Source organism: Calypte anna, chromosome 1 (genome assembly GCF_003957555.1).
Source record: "Calypte anna isolate BGI_N300 chromosome 1, bCalAnn1_v1.p, whole genome shotgun sequence".
Lineage (NCBI taxonomy): Eukaryota > Metazoa > Chordata > Aves > Apodiformes > Trochilidae > Calypte > Calypte anna.
Window position 1 is genome coordinate 59,137,341 of NC_044244.1, and position 21,342 is coordinate 59,158,682.

A 21,342-nucleotide genomic window follows, 5' to 3' on the forward strand; every position below is an offset into this window, starting at 1 on the left:
GAGGAACCCATCTCTGGTCAAAACTGCAGATCCAGTAGTTCTTGCTCACTGGTCTGCTCTGTTCCCACAGAGAACAGCTTGTGCCACTCCTCTAAGTTTAGACAGGATTCAACAGTGTTATTAGGTTTCTCCCACTATGGATTGTGTTCTGCATTAGGGCCCAGCCCTGCTGGGTTAACTTGTCCCTGATAGATCTGAATCTATCATCTTGTTTTGTCAAAAGCCAGTGGTGATCTTTAGGGAGGGATTTTCTGTAGCATTTCTCCTCTGTCTCTTTTCCTGTTTGAGCCAAGGGAAGTTTTACTGTTGGCATCAGTGCGTGCAGAGCTGGGCTGAGATCAACTCTTTTGAGGGAATCCTGTCCCAAAGGTTTGGTCTCTGAATCGAAGCTATCTGAAAGGTCTTCGCCTTCCATGCATTCCCAATTGCAAGAAACTGCTGTGTTAGTAGGCAGAGTCCTCTCTGATGTGGGAGAGCTGCTGCATCTCTGCCTTAGCACCCTCTTCTCTAGGGCTGTGTAAGCTTACTGTTAAATCATTTCTATGACCCTTGCAGAAATTACAGGGGACTGGGCCGCTGATCCTGACAGAGGAGGAGAAGAGAACACTGATAGCAGAGGGGTACCCAATCCCTACCAAACTGCCCCTGACAAAAGCAGAAGAGAAGGTGCTGAAGAAAATTCGCAGGAAAATAAAGAACAAGGTAAATGTTAGTTAGCTTTGCTGAGGAGTTTCTACTCATCTTTCATATAAAAAAAAATGCTGCAATAGCTCTGCAGTAATGGTCTGTGTACTGTTGAATGCTGTAAGATGTCTTTTAACAAAGTGTTGTTCTTTGTTCCTAAACACATCCATCAAATTGTCTGTCACTGTGACAGTGTGCCTCTGTTTAGGTATTTACCTGAACACATGAACAATAGAGTATTTAGCAAGCAAGGTATCAAGTTGCTGTTGCTTGACTTCACTTTAAGAACAGTACAACCCTATCCTTATGGTAGGCAAAGACCTCTGTATTCTTTCTGTGGTGATGAAGGTGTTCTTTCTGCTGTTTCATGTTTTAAAATTTGACTGTGTATTTCAGTGCCCTAGTCTTTTGATCACTGAATTCTGTGACCTTTAAATGAATGGTTGGTACCAAGGCTGTGAAATGCCTTATAGGTATTTTCTTTCCTCCAGCACAGGGGAAGGGAGGAAAGCATTTTATTTCAGACCCAGCAAACTCACTTGTTCAAGAGGATATTAGCACATCTTTGAAGATTAATGCATTCTGTTGTTGGTTTTGCAGATAGAGGTGTAAATCTGCCCACACTGAATTAAAAGTTGCTCTTGTAATATACTTTTTTTCAAAAGTTTTGGAAGTGACCTTGTGTGTTTTATTACTGCTTTCATATAATCAGAGTTATTTATATTGGAGGGGATGTCTGGAGGTCCTTTAGTCCAACTCCTTGCTTTGAAAGGAGAGTCATCTTAGACCAAATTGCTTAGGGATTTGTCCAGTCATGTTTCACTGTCTCAAAGGTTAAAAAGTCCCCTGCATCTCTGGGTGATCTGTTCCCAGATTAGGCCATTCTTGTGGTAAAAACAAATTAGAATTCTAATGTCCCTTGTTGCAACTTACATTTGATGCCTCTTGCCATTTTGCTGTATGCCTCTGAAAAGACTCTGTGACATCCTCTTTGCTACATGAAGTAGCTGATGACAGCAATAGGATTCCCTCCTTGGCCCTAAATCTGAACAAATACAGCTTCTCCACCTCTCCTGATATGGCATTTGCTCCATCATACTTATTATAGGAGTGGTCCTTCTCTGGGATGCTTCTGTACATCCGAAGTATTTCTTTCAGAGACAGAAACTGTACACTGCACTGTGTACAGTGAACTGTGATCTTACAGGCACTGAATAGAGGGGAAGAACCACTTCTCTCGACCTTTTAGCTACAGTCTTGTTAACACAGACCTGGGCATTTTTGCTATGGGGCTGTATTACTAACTTATGTTTGACTTGTTCATCTGGACATGCAAGATTTTTTCTACAAAGCTGCTTTCAGGCACATATAAGGGGTTTTTCTTCTCTCAGATGTAGGGCATGGTCTGGGGACCATCTTTTAGTATTTGGCATAGGTTATTCTCTCCAGATTAATCTGATGTGCTTTTTAAGGTTAGTTCTGTAAGAGCAAGGAACGATCTTCTTTGCTGCTGAGGGGAGCAGTCTTGCTTCAGCCTGTGGAAACAGAGCAAGGCAGTGCTTTGCTTACCAAAATAGAAAGGAGAACAGCATGGAGGTTTGAATCTAATAACATCAAGGCTCTACCAGTTCATTAATTCATTACTGATGTTGGTTTTTGTTTTTTGTTTTTTGTTTTTTTCTATGCAAATATTTGCTGTTTTTCTTCTTTTTCCCTTAGATCTCTGCCCAGGAAAGTAGAAGGAAAAAGAAAGAATACATGGACAGTCTGGAAAAAAAGTAAGCCAGCCTCCTGCCTGTTCCAAGCAGTCCAATAGCAGTGGCTGCTGGATTGGGAAGGGATCCAGCTGTTGAGGCTGAGACTGCTTTGTGCACAGAGTGCCAGCTGCCATCTCGTGGTTATAACTAAGAAAAGGCCCTTCTTCTGGCTTGTGCTTGTATGTGTGCTGGGGTGCTGCATTCCTATCTGTGTCTACCTCCAGCACGTTGTTAACACACCAGCAGAGGCTTTGGTTTAAAGCAAGAAGGTTTAAATAAAGCAAAACCCATCTGTTGCCTCCTCCTCATGCAACTCTCAGGACCTCGTGGGTAGGCAGTGTCCAGGGAAAGGTGGATTCAGGGTGGATGTATTCTGTCTTCTAGAGCAGATGGAGACAGAAATAGGAAGTGGGTGAGTCAAGACTGCCTGGGAAAATAAGCAGGACTCGGGAAAACAGCATGTGACCCATCAACTTCCTTTAGTGAGAATAAGCCAAAACCTCAGTTAGTGATTTATATCCCAAATTAATCTTTCTTCCAACATTTAAGTATTCTCGTATTTCTCTTACGTCACCAGACGGATCTGTTAAACCCCTTGTACTGTCTTTGATGATTTCCTTTTTTTCCTATTTCTTTATGGGTGAGTCTTGCTTTCTCAAAGGTATTCTTGGGAAATTCCACCATATACATACAGATATCAAATCTATTGCCCTTTCCCTTTTTCCCTTCTTGAAGCTATTCTGGCTGGTCATGTTTGGCTTTTTAGGAGTACCATATTTTTACTTGGGCCTATTTTGTGGCATGTCATATGATGACCCACTGTAATTTATTCCAGGGCAGTGTTAAATCAGCACTCTCTTTGAAATCAATCCTTCTGGCTTATTAATCTCCATAAACTTTAAATTTGAGGATCTGATTTCAGAAGTATGGCATTTGCTACATTGCTTGGCACGTCTCATTCTAGCAATGAAATGCACACATTGAACACCTTTGCAGAAAAAAAGCCAAACTTGCTAACAACATAGACATAACATGTTTTGTGACTTTTAAACTATCTGTACCATGCCCTGATGCACAGAGAATATTGGAACAAGATCTTTGCTATTGCTATTTCAAGAGGCAAAAAGTAGTTACAGCCCATCCTGAGTGAGCTGCACCTGCTGGGATGTAGTTGAGCCAAGATGATTAAGCAAGTGCTCTACAGCTAGTAGTATCTTTTGGGATGTTTTTTACACCATGAAGTATGATTAAAGATTAAGACTGAAGTTTGTAGGTGTAACTTTATGAAATGTAGTCAAGAGCATAGGGCTGTCTGTAAAAGCGAGTTTAAATAAATGATTTTTACATTCCTCTTTATTTCCTTGTTCTGTCTTCAGAGTTGAGACTTGTTCAAATGAAAATAGTGAGCTGCGTAAGAAAGTTGAAGTCCTGGAGAATACTAACAGGTAAGGTTTGAAGGCAATAAAACAAAGATGTAGCATGACATTGTAGTGAATGTCTGGAAGCCAAGAGATTAACTGAAATGTGAGGAATAGCTGTATCTGATCTGGTTAATGTCAAAGAAAGATAAGGAAGGCCAGTTATCAGGACTGCAGTGTGATAAAAAGCATAGTGTCTTTGATTTTGGGTCTTACACTGTCCCCCTATCCTGTGGTATGCTTGAGAAACTTTTTGTAACTCTTCTTTGAGTTCTTCTACAAGGAAATGTGTTACATAACAAACAAAAAACTTCAGCTCCACTCTCCAAATTGTCTTTGTTTAGTCAGAAACTGTTTTGACAGGAGACCTTGACCTGGAGCTTGACACTTGCAGAAATTACAATGCTGAAGTCCAGGAGTCATTATTAGTTCTTTCTGGGCTATGAGGTATCATTGGAATTATTGTGCACCCTTCTAGCCATCTCCCCCAGAATTTCCTTCATTTGGAGGGGAAAATCAACTTTTTGTTTCTTCATTTCTGAAGAAATGGGTGACTCAGTGTTGGCTTCTCAAAGGACACGTGGCAGAAAATGTTCAGTAGCTGAGCTTTTAATCAAATGTTAATGGCAAGTGGAATGGCAGTCCTGGCTTGTGCTCACTGTGTTCTCACAATGGCAAACTCCAAGGAGTAGGTACTCTATAAACCCACTGTTCACACCTAGTTCAAGGCATTAGGAGGGATGTTGAATATTACTACAGAACAGAACGTGATGGCAGCACTGAAGTGTGGGAGGGGGATGGGTTTTGAAGAGAAGGCCCACAATCATGGAAAATGGCCCTAGAGCTTGTCTGGCAGCCAGTGTATTGCTAATTGAGTGGCATGTGTTGTTTCCAATCTCCAAATTCAATCTCTAATTTCATGGAGCCAGACCCTGTAGCACTGAAATTTGCTGGAGAGTCTCTCCCACACAGTGCTCATGCATAAAGACATCTGCTGCTTCTTTGAGCAGAGCCAAACCAGTTCTGTGCCTCTTGTATCTTCCTCCAGGGTTTTATATAAAAGAACCAGGAGTTGTTCTGTAGGTGTAGAGTAGGGTTTTCTCTCCCAGGTTCTGTCCCAGGAGGTGCTGAATCCAGCTGCTCTAAGGAAGGGTGCAGCTGTGGATTAATCACTCAGGACAACATGTCATCAAGCCTGGAGTTCTTCTCCCCACTCCAGCTAAATTTGGCCAGCTTTTTTTATCTCAAAGTTGTTGCAGATGTGGTCATGAGAACAGCTTTGTTGGCACTGTCTGTTGTTTTAGACAGGACCTTTAGCATCATTTTATTATTTCATTATCTTAATTCTCTTGTGGTAAGCACTTTTAAACTATATAGCTAATTGGATCCTTTGTAATCTTTGTGTGATGAGTTGCTTTTCTTCCCTCTGCAACAGCATTGTTACTGATTTGTAATCTCCTGCAGAGAAGCTGATGTTCCTGACCCTCTGCACAGAAATTCTTCTAATTCATGGTGATGCTGTTTTTTAAATTTAGATACAAACCGTTGAAGCTTCACACTGAAGTACTGAGAAGTTTGTAAAAGTGCCTGCTTTCATCAAGCCAGAATTATGTAATATACCACATTATTGGGTTTTATGGATTATTATGGTTTTTTTCACCTTAACCCCAAAGAGACACTTTTCTTATTTAGAGTATAATTGTGCAACTGTCTCATTAAAAGAATAGTTTCAGGCCAGTGTTTAGTGTGCACTTTATCCACTTCTTACAGTGTATTCAAAATGTCTGGTTTCCTCATTGGTATTTGCATAGAGCCTTTATGTGGCATCCAGAAGGTGTTCAAATGTTTTTTTAATTTGTCTTTGCAGCATCCAGTACTTCCATCTCCTAAATACAGTCAAGAATCAAAGTTTAAAGCAGTAATTTTCAAAATTATGCAGTGTCATCTTATTCTTGAATGCCCAGATATAAATGTTTAGGACTTTATTTCTCCTAGTGCTTAGCACACAGTCACACACATGTATCTTATTTAATATGCCCAAAACAGAGCCTCGGGTGGCTTTAGTTGCAACTTAAAGTGTTCAGTGCAGTAAAAAATAATGATGTTGTTGAAGGTCTAATCTTAAAGATCTACAAACACTAGAGCTGGTCTTTTATTGTGAAAAATTGTAAGAATGGAAGAAAGATAACAGGAATGTATGAGCTGTGACTACATGTAAAAATGCTTAAGCATTCAGTGTGGATTTGAAGACAAAGTTAGGGGTTTTTTTACAGTACTGGAAAATTTGCCTATACCTGCTTACTGAAAAGTTTATGTTTATGTATATGCTGTTACTCAGTATCATATTTTTATAGTCTGGCTGGAGCTGAGAGGAACTGAAAGGAAATTTTCAAAGCGTACAACCATTGAACAGCAAAGTTTTCTTTCAGTATGTGCCATCAGTATTTTAGACCATGTTATTCTATCTATGAAGCATCTTTTGTACAGAGACATACCTAAGGCTTCAGGGAAACCCTGCTTGCATTTCAAAATCTGGCTCCAAACCGTAGAAACACTAGGATTTCTTCTGGTAAAAATGTTCCTATGTTATTCTCAGTAACATGAAAAAATTTAGAAGAATCTTCCCTGAGAGCCTGTTTTAGCCTGAAATTCTGCATCTGAAAAGATGTCATGTAAAAGGTGCAAGTGTGGTCAAAACCTTTGCATCCAGAAGCATCTCCTTTAAGGTTTATGCATCTTAAAAAGCAAGGCAGGAGGCTGAGGATCAAGATGCAGGGGAGTTCTTCATTCTCATTACTCTGAGTGGGTGACTGCAGCATTTTTGACATCTTTAGTATTAGAACACTAGCATATGTTTCCTCTCTGAATTTATGTGACTCAGTCCTTTAAAAGAAATCCATCCAAGTTTCTTTCTAGGCCATTTGTTCAAAATTAAGGAAGCACATTATTACAGGCATATCTGTTGTGTCTTGTACCCACAAATGAGCCAGGCTTTCTTTGGTTTGAGTAGCATCCCAATATGGGGCACTGCTATCTTAGAAAGCTCAGGGTTTGAGAAGAATCTGTCACCAGGAGTTGAACAGGCTTGTCCCAGTCACCAAGAGGGTTTGATCCTGTCATGTTTTGACACTGGGACTGAAGGCAGAATCTGCAAATGATCTAGGGGGTTGAATATGGTCTCTGAGACCAGCATTGTTTGGTTGGGAGCAGTCACTGTTAGAGGTTCAAGGCAGTACTGAAGCATCTGGTGATGTGCATGACATAAAAAATTACTTTTGCTTTTCACTTCTCTTGAGTTTGTATTTATAAATATATTGATTATTGCTTTTGCCATGGAAATGGTAGACATAGGATCCAATTAGCATATGGGTGAGAGTTCCACACATCAACCATGCATGCTACTAGCTGCTAGAGTTTCTCCATTACTCTCACTAGCAATGACTAGAAAGTTATGGAGATTCCACTCTGACAGGCACCTTAAAGGCCTTTAAAGCTTTTTAATTTCTCATGCTCCTGCTCAAGTGCTGTTACAACTCTCAGTCATCTAAAGACTGAATTGCATATCAGCCTGAGCTGATAAATGATAGGGTTTATCATTACCAAAGCTGCCAGACGTCACTTATTTGGGTAGCTGTTACTTTATTTGAGGCTGCTAAAGTGATTTTCAAGGATCTGGATTTAAATTGCATGAGATATCTTGCACTTCATCTCAGACCAACCTTATAATAGTTGACAAAGCTTCACAGACCTGAAGCAACTCCTCATTTTCAAAGCAGCAGGCCAGTGGGTTTTATTTTGGTTTTTTGTGGGTTTTTTATGCTGAAACATCTTTGATGAAAAATCCCTGGATTTTTTTCTTTAGTTCAAATGAGGAAAAATTGTGGAATTTTTTCTGCTTTGAGGTATTCTGATCTTTTGGAAAAACCCTTGCTTTGGGATTTGCTCTTTTTCTTACAAACAGGACAGGCAGAGAAGGAATCTGTGTGCTGGAAGACAGAACAATTTTTCTTCCACCTTATCAAAATCAGGTTTTGTTCCTCACAAAGTAGATAAATCTTGATCAACAGAAACAATGCTTGGCATCTCCTAGAAGCTGCCTTTTTTGTTTAAATCAGTGTTGAATTTTAAACATACACACTGGATTGAAGACGCCTCCCAGGTGGCAAGGTCCTGGAGTGACAAGCTTCCTCTCCTTTATCAAATTGTCACTGGAAGCAGAGGGGAAGCCTTGAATTATTCCTTACTTTGATAGTGGAAGGGGCTTTTCTGAAGATGTAGATGTGAATGTGCACACAAAGCCAAGACATCACAGGCAGAGTGATTTTGCTGGCAGTTTGTGGAAGGAAGAGCAGAGGTCTTCAGTCACTTTACAGCTTTCCTATGAGGTGCTTCTATTTGGCAGGGAAAAGCGTGAAAGCACGTTCACACCTCCTACAGAGGTGGTCCTCTAATTGAATAGCACTGGGAAATGTGTCAGACAGTGAAAATAATCCCTGTGGGTGCAAATCCCCTTATGCACACTGCCTTGGGATTGCATTTTCTCCTGTTAGAATTTAGCCATATCTGGTGTGTTTCACTAAAAACATTTGTGGCCTTCCTGCTCATATTTAGTGAAAACACTTTTTTTTTTTTTTTTTTTTTTTTAACCTTAAGTCCTTGTTCTGCTGAGCAGAGAACTGCTCCTTTTCCCTCTCTTAGTCCACATCATCCCTGCAGCTGTAAAATAGCAGTGAAGGCAGAGAATAAAAAGGTGTACCCCATTTTAATGATGGCAAGGAGAACTGCTGTCGTCTTTGAACAAACTTTTTTCTTGGTCTTGCCTCAACTTTTGTTCTTATAAGGTTTGAAAATGCACCTGTAGTCTGCAAGGTCTCACCACGGAGTCCTTGTCTGCTGAAAAGATGGTAATTCTGCTTAAACAGATCAATTACTTGGGGAAGAAAGATATTTTATATGAAGGTAGTTGGCAAATCAGGTGATGGATGAATCTCCCTCTGTGTTTAGGAGACCTCAGCATACCTGCCTAGTTACATTTTCAAAACAGGGAGTGCTTTGGAATCAGCTCTCTGGGCCCACTCTGTCCATCAGGTTTTTTTAATTGGCCACGAAAAGGCAGAGATCAACAAAGGGAGGAGAATTGCCTCATCTCTCTTGATTTCCTCACCATCCATTAGCTGTTTTCTCACGAACACCTTTACAGAAAGTGGAAAGAATAACCAGCATTTCAAGGGTGCTGCTCCTGCTGCTGCCAAGACCCCAAGGTGGGGAGGAGGAGAGCATTTTTCTCCCTGCTCTGCAGAGCTGTTCTGTGTTGGGGCCAGTCACTCAGTCCTGAAACAGGGGAAAGATTTAGTCATCTATAATAGCATGGAGATTTCAGGGTTAAAAAGGCATTGCTGTGTAACAAAGCTGGTGATGTATAGTGGAAATACTGTATGCAGCATGTTCTGTGCCAGAAAATTAAATATACCATGTACACAAGTCTTTCTGAACCCTATGCCAAGGAGTGGATGTGAGGAGGAACTGGGGAGAGGTGCAGAAGGGAACAAAGAATTGAGATGGTCTAATTTATGTGATGGACAGTGTTTTCATCTCTTAATTTGCCTGTGGGCTCAAATAGAGAATATAGGACTGAATTAAAACAAACCACTTTCCTTTTTTAAATTCTGTGTTGCAGAATAAACCATGCTCCCAAGAGTATGCAAGACATCCTTCCTTAATAAGTTGAGAAGGATCTGCTGGCCCAGATAAATCTGTTCTGTGAGAATGCCTTGAGCTCATTTCAGAATGCATTCCTGAAGTCCTTGAATTCATTAAACCCTAATTAGCAATGAGCATCGATGATTAAAAAAATCTATAATAATAAGCAGACTGGTGTATATTGAGCTGTGAAGGCACCTCTGGGTCTGTCCTACAATTAGCTTTTAGCCAGTTTGATCTTAAAATAATCCTTCTATTTTCTCTGACATCCTGACCTTGCCTCTTGCTTTACCATTTGACGTCACAGTTTCCAACACTGTTGTCTGGAGTTTTGTGGGGGTTACCCTCTGCAATAGGTTGCAAGACTTGGAGTAGAAGTGAAAAGTAAAATTGGAAACAAACAGCAGACTTAAAATGTTGATGCAAAATTGTGCTATACTTTACTCTGTCGAGGACAGGCATCTGGGTTGCTATTTGTAGAAAAAGCTTTAATGAAAACAAAATGAACACATCTGTAAAAACTCTGTATTAATCATTCTCTGGGATAACTTCACAATTAAATGACTGGTATCTTGACTGTAATGATGCTAATACAGAAGAAGAAAACCAGCCAGATAGACAGGAGATTATCATCCTGATCTGAGACTGTTGACTCCAGACAGCAACACAGGAACTTGCTGGTTGGGACCTCTGAAAGACACAGAGTAGCCACTTGAAGTATCTGATTTTTGTCAGCTCCTGAAGGATTTAGCAAATAGCAATGAAGTGCTTTGTTTAGGAAAATAATTTGAGAAATGGAGTCTGTGCCTATGCCTGGCTTTAAGACCTCTTTTAAAGTGGTCAGACATGTGGTCCAACCACTGTACAGCAGGTTTTCAGAAAAAGGAGGTAGGAGGTATCCATATACCTCTGTCACCAGTTAGATCAGTTATAAACTTGCCACTGAACCTTTGTAAATACTGGTGAAAGTCCTGCTGGATTCATTGCATAGAACCAGGTTATGTATGCAACTAATCACTTGTATATTGAGCAGCATCAATTTACATTCTTACCAGATTCACTTCTTGTAGAAACAGAAAAAATACAGTTTTTATTTATAAGAGCCTTCTGAAAGTGCTGACGAAGTCCTTGTTTGGGAACTGTGGCCTGGGCCATCAGTTGAGGGAAAGGCAAATGATCTTTTTGAAAGCTCCAGTGTTTGTACATGAAAAAATATTGGAAAACTAGAAACATTCCTTGCTAGTGACTTCAAGGGAAGGACTTTAACTACCTGTACTTTGTCATAAATGCCGTATTATCACCAGAGGTGGAATTTGAAGCAAAAAGCTGTTTAACCAACAAGTGGATCAATGCATTTGATGCCTGTCTCTTGTCTTTGCTTTCCAGAACACTTCTGCAGCAGTTGCAGAGACTCCAAGCTATGGTTGCTGGGAAAGTGTCCCGTTCCTGTAAGGCAGCCAGCACACAGACAGGGACCTGTCTTATGGTGAGTGTCCCTGAAGCTGGGAATTGTAGGGCAGTAAGAATCTCTTTCCACAAAAGCACATCCCCTGTTCTGCCAAGCCCCCACTTGCAAATTCTCAGCTTGGGAAAGTTCCCATTAAATTTTGATGCTTAATTTTGAGATGGGTGATACTTCTGGCTGATGAAGATTAATGATTGTGGGAGGGCATTTAATTCTTGTGGTGACTGGGCCTCTGCTTTTCATTGCATGCTGCAGTGATGAAAAAAAGAGCACTGCTCCTCTGAGTAACATGTTTTATTATTCCCTACAATATTATAGGTGAGAAATGGTGTCTAGGGTTGTAAAATGAGAATGAGGGTGACTTTTCATGCTTGGTTCTTTTGATACCAGTAAAAATAATTTTGCTCATCCAAAATAAAAATATGACCAAAGCTGTGAATCTACGTCTGTCCTATTTCAGTAATACCCAGGATAAGAAAAGAATCAGAATGAAACTTCTCCTGTTTTCCTCCATACACTCAGCCAGCAAGTTCCCTTTATACTAGTGCTATAAATTGATAGAAATTATTTTCAAGGCCTAAGCTGTACTCCTTGTCTGTTAGCTTCTCTGTCACTTTGAAGCAAGACTGGAGCCAGCACCAGAAATAACCTTGGAAATTCCTGACAGTATCTGTAAACCACACATGGTGGCTGTGTCTGCTTTTCTACTTTGGGAATAAATAAGGCTATGGACCAAAATGCTGCCAGACATTGAAAACAAAGTCCAGTTGAAATTTGCCCTTTAAATCACTGAACTGTTATTTTAGATGTGTTTTTGCTAGGATACACTGTATGTAGTCATGAAATGAGGCCTCTGTTTTGAAGATGTATCAGATCTGATTTGTGTTTGTTAGTTTTGATGTGGGCGTGTTGGCCAAGTGCACTTACCTCTTCTGCATCCTCCTTTTGCCAGATGGTGGTGCTATGCTTTGCAGTAGTTTTTGGCAGCTTCTCTCAGACCTATGGACCATATTCTTCTGCTACAAAGATGGTGTTGCCCAGGCAGCATTCCTCACCAGAGTCCTACACAGACTCCATTGGTAAGTGACAACTATCTCAGTCTTGCTCCCTTCTTGCTTGTGCTTTGGCATTTGTTTTCCACCCTCATCCCTAACATCCCTAACTCCAGGCAACTCTTTCTTTTCTGCTCCTAAGCAGGCCATTCCTTGATATACCTATGTATCTCAAAGGATACCTTGGCAAGATGTTCTGTTGCCAGAAAACTGCACAGATATGGGCAAAGCCTTTCCCTGCTAGGCTGCTTGGTACTTTACTTGGTTTAAAGCCTTTCTGTTTCCATTTGTGGAACGAAAACTAGTGGTCTGTAAAAGATAGCAGGATTTCTACTTGGTAGCCAATGCTCATACTCTTAAAATGCACAGCTGATGGTAGCTGGTGTTTCCTTTACCAGTGCCAACAAAGGGTCCAAGTGGGAAACAGTTGGTATTTCATACTCATACCAGCTGCTTAAACCATATATTACCAAAGGGGATTGTTTTCATTTTTTTTTTTATAGTTCAGAGGTTTTTGGTCTCTACCATCTTTCCTCAGTGATCAAATTACCAGTAAGTCGCTGTAAAAAGAGACCTTTGCAGTGTTAGTTCTTCTCTAATGGTTTCCATTTCCTGAAATGACCAGGGATGTTCTCTGAGTTGCCCATTTCCGATCTCTTTTTGCCTTCTGTCTTTGTATGCAGTGAGGTCAAGGAGTCTGCTCATTTATGAAGAGCCTCACCAGCTCGAGGAGTCGTCGAGCCCCATCTCCTTTGCAGATCCCAATGAGAGGCAAGCAGACACCTCCAAGTACCCAGCACTGTCCCTGGAAGCCATGCCAGGGGGACAGCAGGATGAAATCATGCAGTTCACAATAGCCAATGAAACGAGGCTGGAGAAATCAGTTCTGCTGGGCCTGCAGCAGCACAGGTGAGTGCAGGGTGGGCTACTTGCCATACCAGTGTCCAGCATCACTGCCATCTGTGCCTGGAGGCCAGCAATAAGACCAGGGCCTCATAGAATCATAGAATTGGCTGGGTTGGAAGGGAACTCAGAGATCGTCGAGTCCAACCCTTGCCCCACTACCGCCGCAGTTACCAGACCATGGCACTGAGTGCCACATCCAGTCTCTTTTTAAATATTTCCAGACGCGGAGAATCCACTACTTCCCTGGGCAGCCCATTCCAATGCCTGATCACCCTTTCCATAAAGAAATTCTTTCTCATATCCAACCTAAACCTCCCCTGGCACAACTTAAGACCGTGCCCTCTTGTCTTGCTATGCTGGATGCTGTGGAGCATGAAGAATTCGGTCTCTATATGGAGATACTATTATTATTACTGTTATTGTATATTATTATTTTTATATTGTTATTATATATTATTATTATTATTGTTATTCTGGAGGAGAGGTTGCAACAATGTTGTAGTAATACAGCTACCAAACTCCTTGTTTCTGCCAGAAACCAAACACCAGTAAGCCTGCTAACTGTGCCGCTCACTTCTTTAAGCAGTTACTTCTGTCTCTTCTAAAGGATTAAGCTTTTACCAGTTGGGTGGAAGTGTGAGGTTGTGACTCACTGGGCTTTCTATGAGGTTAGGGTGTGAAAAGCTGGAGCTTCTCGCAGCAGTGATCTTACTAAAACATTACTGTGGAAAGTTTACAGGACCCTGTCTTAAGAGACAGACCTGCAGAGTTATCTGAACTACTTAACAGAGAGTTCATTTGTAATACTTTTTTTTAGTTATTATTTAACTTAACTTGTCAGTGCAAGTTTTTGGATTCTCTGAAAAGAAAGAGATTGTCTGGTTTAAATGTGTCTGCAGTTTTCTTTCCACTTTACCTCCTCTTGTACTGCTATTGTCCTGTTGGCCCAGGTCTTAGGCTCTGCTATCAAGCAGTAGCAAGCACACCAAACACCAGAGAGAGGGATTTTATTTGGAAGCATGTTACTCTGAGAGCTAGGATGAGCCATATCACCCTAAGCATGCCTTCTGAGCTCTTGTCTAGAAGTCATACCTGGAGCCAGAGCTGATTAATTGTGTCTCACCATACTCCAGCTGATAAGCATCTGGTGAATACTGAGTGCCTTTTTAGCATTAACCAATTTAAGCTGAATATGTGTTTTTAAAAATTACTATTAGCATTAACCATTGGGTTTTTTTGCTTCTGTTCCCTGCAGAGTCAACTCCGAACTAGAAGGAAATGAAACACTGAAGATAATTGAAATAGATAGAAGAGTCAACGCCACCTCTTAAAAATAAAAAAGGCCTTTTTTCTTGACTTCCCTCTTTCCCATATGTTTTCAACCAAAGTCCCCATGACTCTTGTCATCCTTAGTGAACCAAAGCACAAAAGAGAGGGAGTTCAACTTCTGCATTGACTGGTGAGGCTGTGACTGCAGATGGGATCTCTTCTCTTTGTAACTCCCTTCCTCACTTCTCACACAGTCTCTGTCTTTGCTTTTATTCCTTTCCTGTCTAATACTGGAAGGGCAAGTTTGAATTATGGTGGCAGATGATGCCAGCAGTGTGCCAGTGACTGGTGGGTGGGTGGGGGCATGCACACATCCTCATCTGAGCACAAAGACATTCTGAAGAAGAGTGAAATATGCAAAACCGATGGGAGCATGTGGGGGATGGGTTTCTCGGGAGAAGATAATTGAGAGAAAGAGGAGATGCAGCATGATGCTACTCAGAATCTAGTGATAGCTCCGTGCCTGCTGCACTTGAGCCTTTTGGGGCGACTGAGAAGCAGGTGTGTAGCCTGCTTCTGAAGGGACAAGAAAGGACCCTGACACTGCTGAGTTAAGAGCAGAGGCAGGAGCAGGGTGGGTGATGTTGGTGCTGCATTGTTATCCTCTATGTCTTTCTCTTCTGCCCTTCAGCCTCTTTCTCATTTAGTGGGGTAGGTTTCTCTCTGGGTTGAAAGCAGTCCTGATAGGCTTCCCTCCTTGCTCCTAGACTTGTGGAATTCAAGCAAAGATCAGTTGCTGTCTTGTCACACTTTATGTGGGAGAATTACACTAGTTTAACTAAATCTGTTTAGAAAGCAGGCTTTGTTAAATTTATGCAGTGTTTTGGATGGATGTCCTTTAGTCTTCTTAAGGCTAATCTGTTTATATTCAATCGGTTCCTTTCCAACAAACTAAATCAATCTAAGGCTTAAACCAGAAGTGCCTCCTGAGAGGACCATATGATTTTAATTTATTGGCTTCTAGATGCATTGACAGAATTTCTTACGTAGACCTGGTCAGATTGTCCTGTGTTTTCCTTTCCTTGCCATCTTCCTGTTACTGTTGTAAATAGTATTTATTAGCTTTGCAAAGTTTTGTTCGGGCAGTCACAATGAAGCAAACTGAGCTTCCCTAACCCTGCAAGTGGTCTGGGAAAACTCTGAAATCAGACACACAAATATCACTGAATTCTCTCATCCCAAACCTTAACTGTCCAAAAAGAAAGCCATGTGTCTTGTCTCCCTCCTACCTCCTTTGCCAGAGGTGTGATCTTAGATCAACTGCTTAGCTGAAAAGAGAAGGGAATAGGTGGCCCCATCTAGGCATGGTTCAGACCTGGAGGTGGTAGCTATTCTATTAGCAAGGCAGCCTCTGACCTGAGGAATTGAGCATGTAGTAGGTGGGAGATGAGGCAAACCAAGGATGAGATGGGCACATAGGGAGGGGGAGTGGCTGGCCCATGTTCAGTGGAAAAGCCAAGAGCAGTATCCAGGCCTGATCCTGGTCCAGTACTCTGGCTTTTTTTCTACCTTGTCTCATGTTGCCTTTAAGGGTTCTCCCTCTCTCAGTACCCTGGTCATGCCTTTGCCCAAGCTGTGCTTTTTGTAATTTGTCTTTACAGTGGCACAGTTGAACCTGTGGCTGGATTAGAGCAGAATTTTATCTGGTTAATACAGAAGGGTACTCAGACTTCACTGAGGATGGATTTAATATGAAAACCCTAATTCAGCAGGCTAGCATAGCTCCTTTACAATTTACCAGAAGAAGTAAATTTTTAAAAAGTGTAACAAATTTTGAAGCTCCTTTTTTTCTTTTATTTTTTTTCCTAATGATAAATAAGGGAAAAACTAACCTAGCCTTACAAGTAATTTTTTACCATGTACAGTAGATATTTCCTGCAACTATTCTATTTTGTAAAATACTGGATTTGTATTTTATTACAGCAGCTGCCACACCAGCTTCTTTCTTGTTCTTCATTCTTCTTAGACTTTGTTCCTTTGGTATCCTATTTTGCCAGCCTCAGGCCTCACTCAAAACTCAGTGAAATGAATGGAAAGAATTGGGTGATTTACAGGGGGCTGTGGATCAGTCCCTGCTGTGCCATTTTAATAAGGTGTTTCACAGTAGGGACAGTGAAACATCTGCCTGACTCCATGAGCTAGCAATGAGTTTTGGTGTACAAATGTGCTTTCTAGATAATTCCCCATTCTTCTGTGTAAGTGCCTTTTATTATTTTACCTTTGGTGGCAATGAGAGGAGAAATCCTGTTGTAGTCTTTTTTCCAAGTGTTCCAAGCAGGTTCACCTAGAGCAGGGAGCAGAGGATGGTGTCCAGGCAGGTTTTGAATGTCTCTGGAGGGAGACTCCATCACCTCTCTGGGCAGTCTCAAAGTAAAAAAGTTTCCTCATGTTAATATGGAACTTCCTGTGTTCAAGTTTGTGCCCATTACCTCTTATCCTTTTCCCTTCACAGTGATCCCACTGGGTCCTCTGTATTATTCCAGTGTCCAGCAACAGCTTTTGTGTGATTTTTTTTTTTTAATGATTTAAGGCATCACTTAAATGGTGAACACTGGTGGTTGCCACAAGGGGTGGCTGCATTGCTTAGCCACATGAGGTCAGCAAAGTGACAGGTGAGAGCTGGGATTGACCCTTACAGTCAGTGTCAAAGGTTAGAAAATTCCTTAAAATGTCTCTTTTTCTTAGAGCACCCATGGTTTTCCACCTCTGAGGGCAACTGAAGGGTTAAGTCTTCTGCAGAAGAGGCCCCAGGTGATTGAATGTAACACTGCTCTGACTTACACATTTCTCACTGTGCCTAAGTAGGAGGCCACTCTGCCTCAGATCATGCCCATTACCAGTTAAATGGATCACCTCCCATTGCAGATATAGCTGACCTCACTGTATTAAAACCAAATTTGAATTATTTCTCAATGCTTAAGCAATTTTGCAAACCCTAAACACTGCTGGCCCCCCTCCAAAGCCTACTGCACTTTAGTTTGCTTAATTTGGGTTCATTGGTTCAAATCTAATTGGGAGATAGCCTGATTGGGAGCATTTTGAACTGGCCACAGTCTGGGGCTGGCTCTAAATTGATTCATCCAAGCCAGTATGGCCATACCAATTTTCTTGTAACTGTTTGATAATCTGTTTCTATAATCTTATTTTGTGTAATGCTGTTAAGTTATTTTTAGGTACTCTTTTGGGGAATCTCTTGATCCAGCACACACATTGCTTGGGGATTTATTGTATTAAATATTACTTCTTTATAATAATGAAAACCTTTGCTTTTCTTTGCTATGTTTGTGATGGTTTTTCTTCAGGAGCCTTAATAGAACAGGTTTCTCTGCTAGACTCCAGGGGCCAAAGAATCTCCTGTCATCACCTCCCCACAGGCTGTCACACAACAAGGATCTCACAGTCTCCAGTGGTAGTTTCTGGCTGTGTTGCTTACCTTGCAGGGGGACAGAGGAGGCAGGAGATGCAATTGCACTGCCAGCCTTGGCATTCCAGGGGTGACCCAAGCGTGACTGGGGATGCAGAGTGGAGAGGCAGCTGGGTGTGCTCTGTGTTGAGGGCACAGAGAAGGTGTAGTGAGTGCTTTTAATTAGTTCAGCTATGATACTTGGTCTTAGCCTTCTGCCAGTATGCATTTTCCAGCGAGCTGGTGCTGTAGAATAATCTGCACATACGGACATGGCAAAGGCCTTATGTGCTACTTGATTTCCATTTCCTTTAAAGTACTTAACTGATCCTTAGAGTCTTCAGCTGTAACTTTATGCTGCTTGTCAGCACAATTTTATACACAGTAGTAAACTTACCTTTTGGCCTAGAGCTTTAAAGCATGTCTAGATCTGTCAGGTCTTTGCTTCTAGGGAGGTAAGCTTTGAAGGAATGTAGGGCATTATTTTTTTTTTATCTGTGTATATTTAAAGAGTATCAAGCAGAGGGCATGTGACAGTTCTAACCTTGTTACCAGTGTGTAGATAATGTTTTTTTTCCCCAGGCTATTTATAGTTCTTTGCTGCATTTCTCATATTTCATCTCTACCATTCAATATTTTTCAGCACAACAGACTAATAATGGATTAGGCTGAGATTCTTAGGCCCAGATCCCAGCTGATAGAATGCAGCATGCTTCTCACTTACTGCTTTTGGAGGCTGCAGGGCTGACTTACAGTGGCAAGAGACCTCTTCCATATTTCTTGTGTAACAATGTATCTCAATGTATTCTTGATTTTTCTAATGTAGAGCTGAAAAATAATCTGAAAACTTTTCTTATTTGTTGTGTTTGTTTGGTTTTTGGTTTGTTGTTTTTTTTTTTTCCCCCCCCTGAAGAAACCAACCACTTCTCTACTCCCATCCTTCCAAAGTATCAGTGGTGAATTCTGTCTAGACACATTTAGAATGTAGGTCAAGTAAATGAATTATACTAATTGCTACATTGGGAAGGATTTCCACTGAGTATTTGGGCTCTAGATTCTAGCTAATGCCAAGAGGCCATTGTACAAAACCCGTGCAGCTAAGAACAGAAGCACACAGAGTATTTTTATACTCTTGACGGCTAAAATATTTCTTTCTCAAGTTGCTAATTAGAAAGGGAACATTTTGTATTTTGAAGGTGAAATGGTAGGTCAGTACTTTGTAACTACAAAAGTTGTACTAGCCTATATAGGTAGTGTAATGCTACGATGCCTTGCTGCTTTGCTCTATTAGTCTTAGAGGTAAACAATTTGGGGGGCTGCAGACATGAATGGACTGGTGTATGTGTTAAGGTCTCTACAAATAAAATGTGAGGATTCAGTCATTGAGCCAGGAAACTATAGCTTTCTCCTGGCCAGGGACAGAGGTTGTTCAGGGATATGTTGAGGGTATGATCCCAGTTAATACCACGTTACTTAGGTGATCAGCACCTATTGGAGACTCCAGGGTTGAGAGGGAAATTGCCATTTGTTTTTGTGATTTCTGTGGCAAGCCTTTTCCTGCTTTACCAGGGTATATATATAAATTGAGTTCCTATGTAGCAAAGAGTGCATCTTGCAGGAAACTCTCAGTTGTGATGCTGAAGTGGAGTTTGGATATTCTGTATTACCAGTAGTCTCTGTCATAAAGCCCATCTCCATATTCTTCTTCCAAGAGTTCAAACTGAATAGGTGAGAACAAAACACGGGAAAGATGGATTTGTAGATATATTTTACAGAAAAGAGTAAGGAAGTGGCAAGTGAAGGGGGACTCATGACATCACAGAGAAACCACCTAGTTTTTCATTCCATAAATCAGCAACGATAGCCTTTTTCATTACTTTCCTCCTTTGTTTTAGCTTTACTCCTCCCCTTGCTCTTTAACACTATGCAGTCCTGTTTATGCATATCTGACCTTCCTGGTATATACCATTTTCCCTTCCAACCAGCAGGTAAAAATCTTTCTGAACTTTAGCAGCTCATAATTAAGGGAGTGGAAGAGAGGGAGGAAGGGAGAAGCAGAGGCAGGTAATCAATTTCTTTTAACAGAACTCTGCTCATATCTGACTTTGCCATATCAGATTTTAATTCAATGGTGCTGATGTAACTGTGTCTTGCTCTCCTCATTTGTACAGTTAGCACAACTGAGTGTGAGCATGTGTGCATCTGTGTATGTGTGCATAGTGAGCAAATAAGCAAAACAAAACCCCAAACACAATTTGGTTGTTTTTTTTTGATGTTGTAAGCCTTGCTAAATAGAAGGATCTACCTGTACACACAGGGCACATTCCACTTGGTGCAACAGAAAGTCCAGAAACCTGTTCACATTCCACATCACCGAGCACTCGTAGGAGAGCTGTGTGAGTTGCTGTCTGAAATCTGTCCTGTTCACAACTGTCAGCTGAAGGTTGTTGCACTGTGTCATTTTGTGTTGTAGACTGTCTGGCCTTTCTGTAGGACAGCTCTAGCTTAGTGCAAAAAAATTATTATTTCAGATTTTATTGTATTTTCCAGTGTTGGTTTTGTGCTGCCGAATTAATGGCTTTGAATGTTTTGTGGTTTTTTTGTTTGATTGATTTTTTTAAATGGTGTAAGTTAGCCTTAAAAAAAGTGGCCCCTGAGAGCTGACAGCTCTTGGAACACAATTCATTGAACTGGTATTCTGGGAGAGGACTTAAAGATCCCTTTCTCATGAGCTCTACAGCCCTAACTTCCCTATGGCTGCAATAAGATGCCAGTGGGGGGGAACAGCTTGCTCTTGGAGGGCCATGTACATCAATCACAGTTTACTTGATAGTTTTCCTGAGGTTTGCTGAGCCTTCCAAGTGTTGGTTACCTGGTGTTGCCCTCTTGAATACATGTACAGAGGGCCAAAACCACTGCCTTGGGCCATGCAAAACAACACCTTGTGACTGTGAGTCACTCTGCATGTGACACCCCTGAGGCATTTAAGCTGATCTTTCCCTCTCTGTTCCAGTGCTTACAGTATGGGCTCCTGCAAACATTTTAAACTATCTAAGTTGAAAGAGACAGTGATCCTAGTGCAAGATCACACCCCCTTAAACTCCTTGGTAAATTCTATTGGAGCCTCTTGTCACTGCAGATACCTCTCTTCTTTTGCCATAAGTCTGACTCTGTGTATGTGTGTTCAGTGGCCTCTCTATTTTTGTACAAGTGCTGTCATCTGGATACAGTCCCACCTGATTGTTCACACTGTAAACATGTCTGTTGGGTGGAAAGAAATTGCTGGTTTTCCTTTTTAAGTTGTCTCTTTGGTTCTATGGGAGAACAGACTACCTGCTTTTGTAGCCTAAACATGTATGTAGCTAAGTATATTATGCTTTACATTTCCTGCAAATAAATATTTTCTTTAGAAAAAGCAAGTACAACTTGTTTGCTTTCCTTATGGCTGGAAAGATCTGGTCCCTTCGGCTTTCCCAGGTGCATCTGCAACATGACAAACCCCTGGTAATTTAGCATGGAGTGATACATGGAGAAGGTTGAAAGCAAGGCTGTGGGTTTTTACTGAAGCTGGCAGCCCCTTTTTTTTGAGATTAGGAGAGAATCAGATCCATCAGTAATGGGTGGAAAT

General features: G+C 41.2%; 1 protein-coding gene across 3 annotated transcripts in view; it reads left to right on the top strand.

The window, feature by feature from the left end:
- CREB3L2 (cAMP responsive element binding protein 3 like 2) overlaps nucleotides 1–21,129 on the top strand; it is an 81,027-nt gene extending 59,898 nt beyond the window's left edge. For 2 of the 3 annotated variants that reach the window (XM_030453620.1, XM_030453631.1), the window contains exons 6-12: nucleotides 556–702; nucleotides 2,404–2,462; nucleotides 3,818–3,886; nucleotides 10,946–11,045; nucleotides 11,977–12,103; nucleotides 12,760–12,985; nucleotides 14,238–21,129. In XM_030453620.1, the coding sequence (XP_030309480.1) occupies nucleotides 556–702; nucleotides 2,404–2,462; nucleotides 3,818–3,886; nucleotides 10,946–11,045; nucleotides 11,977–12,103; nucleotides 12,760–12,985; nucleotides 14,238–14,313 (804 nt within the window). In that variant the 3' untranslated portion in view covers nucleotides 14,314–21,129. The remainder of the gene's footprint in view (nucleotides 1–555; nucleotides 703–2,403; nucleotides 2,463–3,817; nucleotides 3,887–10,945; nucleotides 11,046–11,976; nucleotides 12,104–12,759; nucleotides 12,986–14,237) is intronic. The other variant, XR_003987722.1, reaches the window with a different exon arrangement.
- Nucleotides 21,130–21,342: the final 213 nt, after the last annotated feature.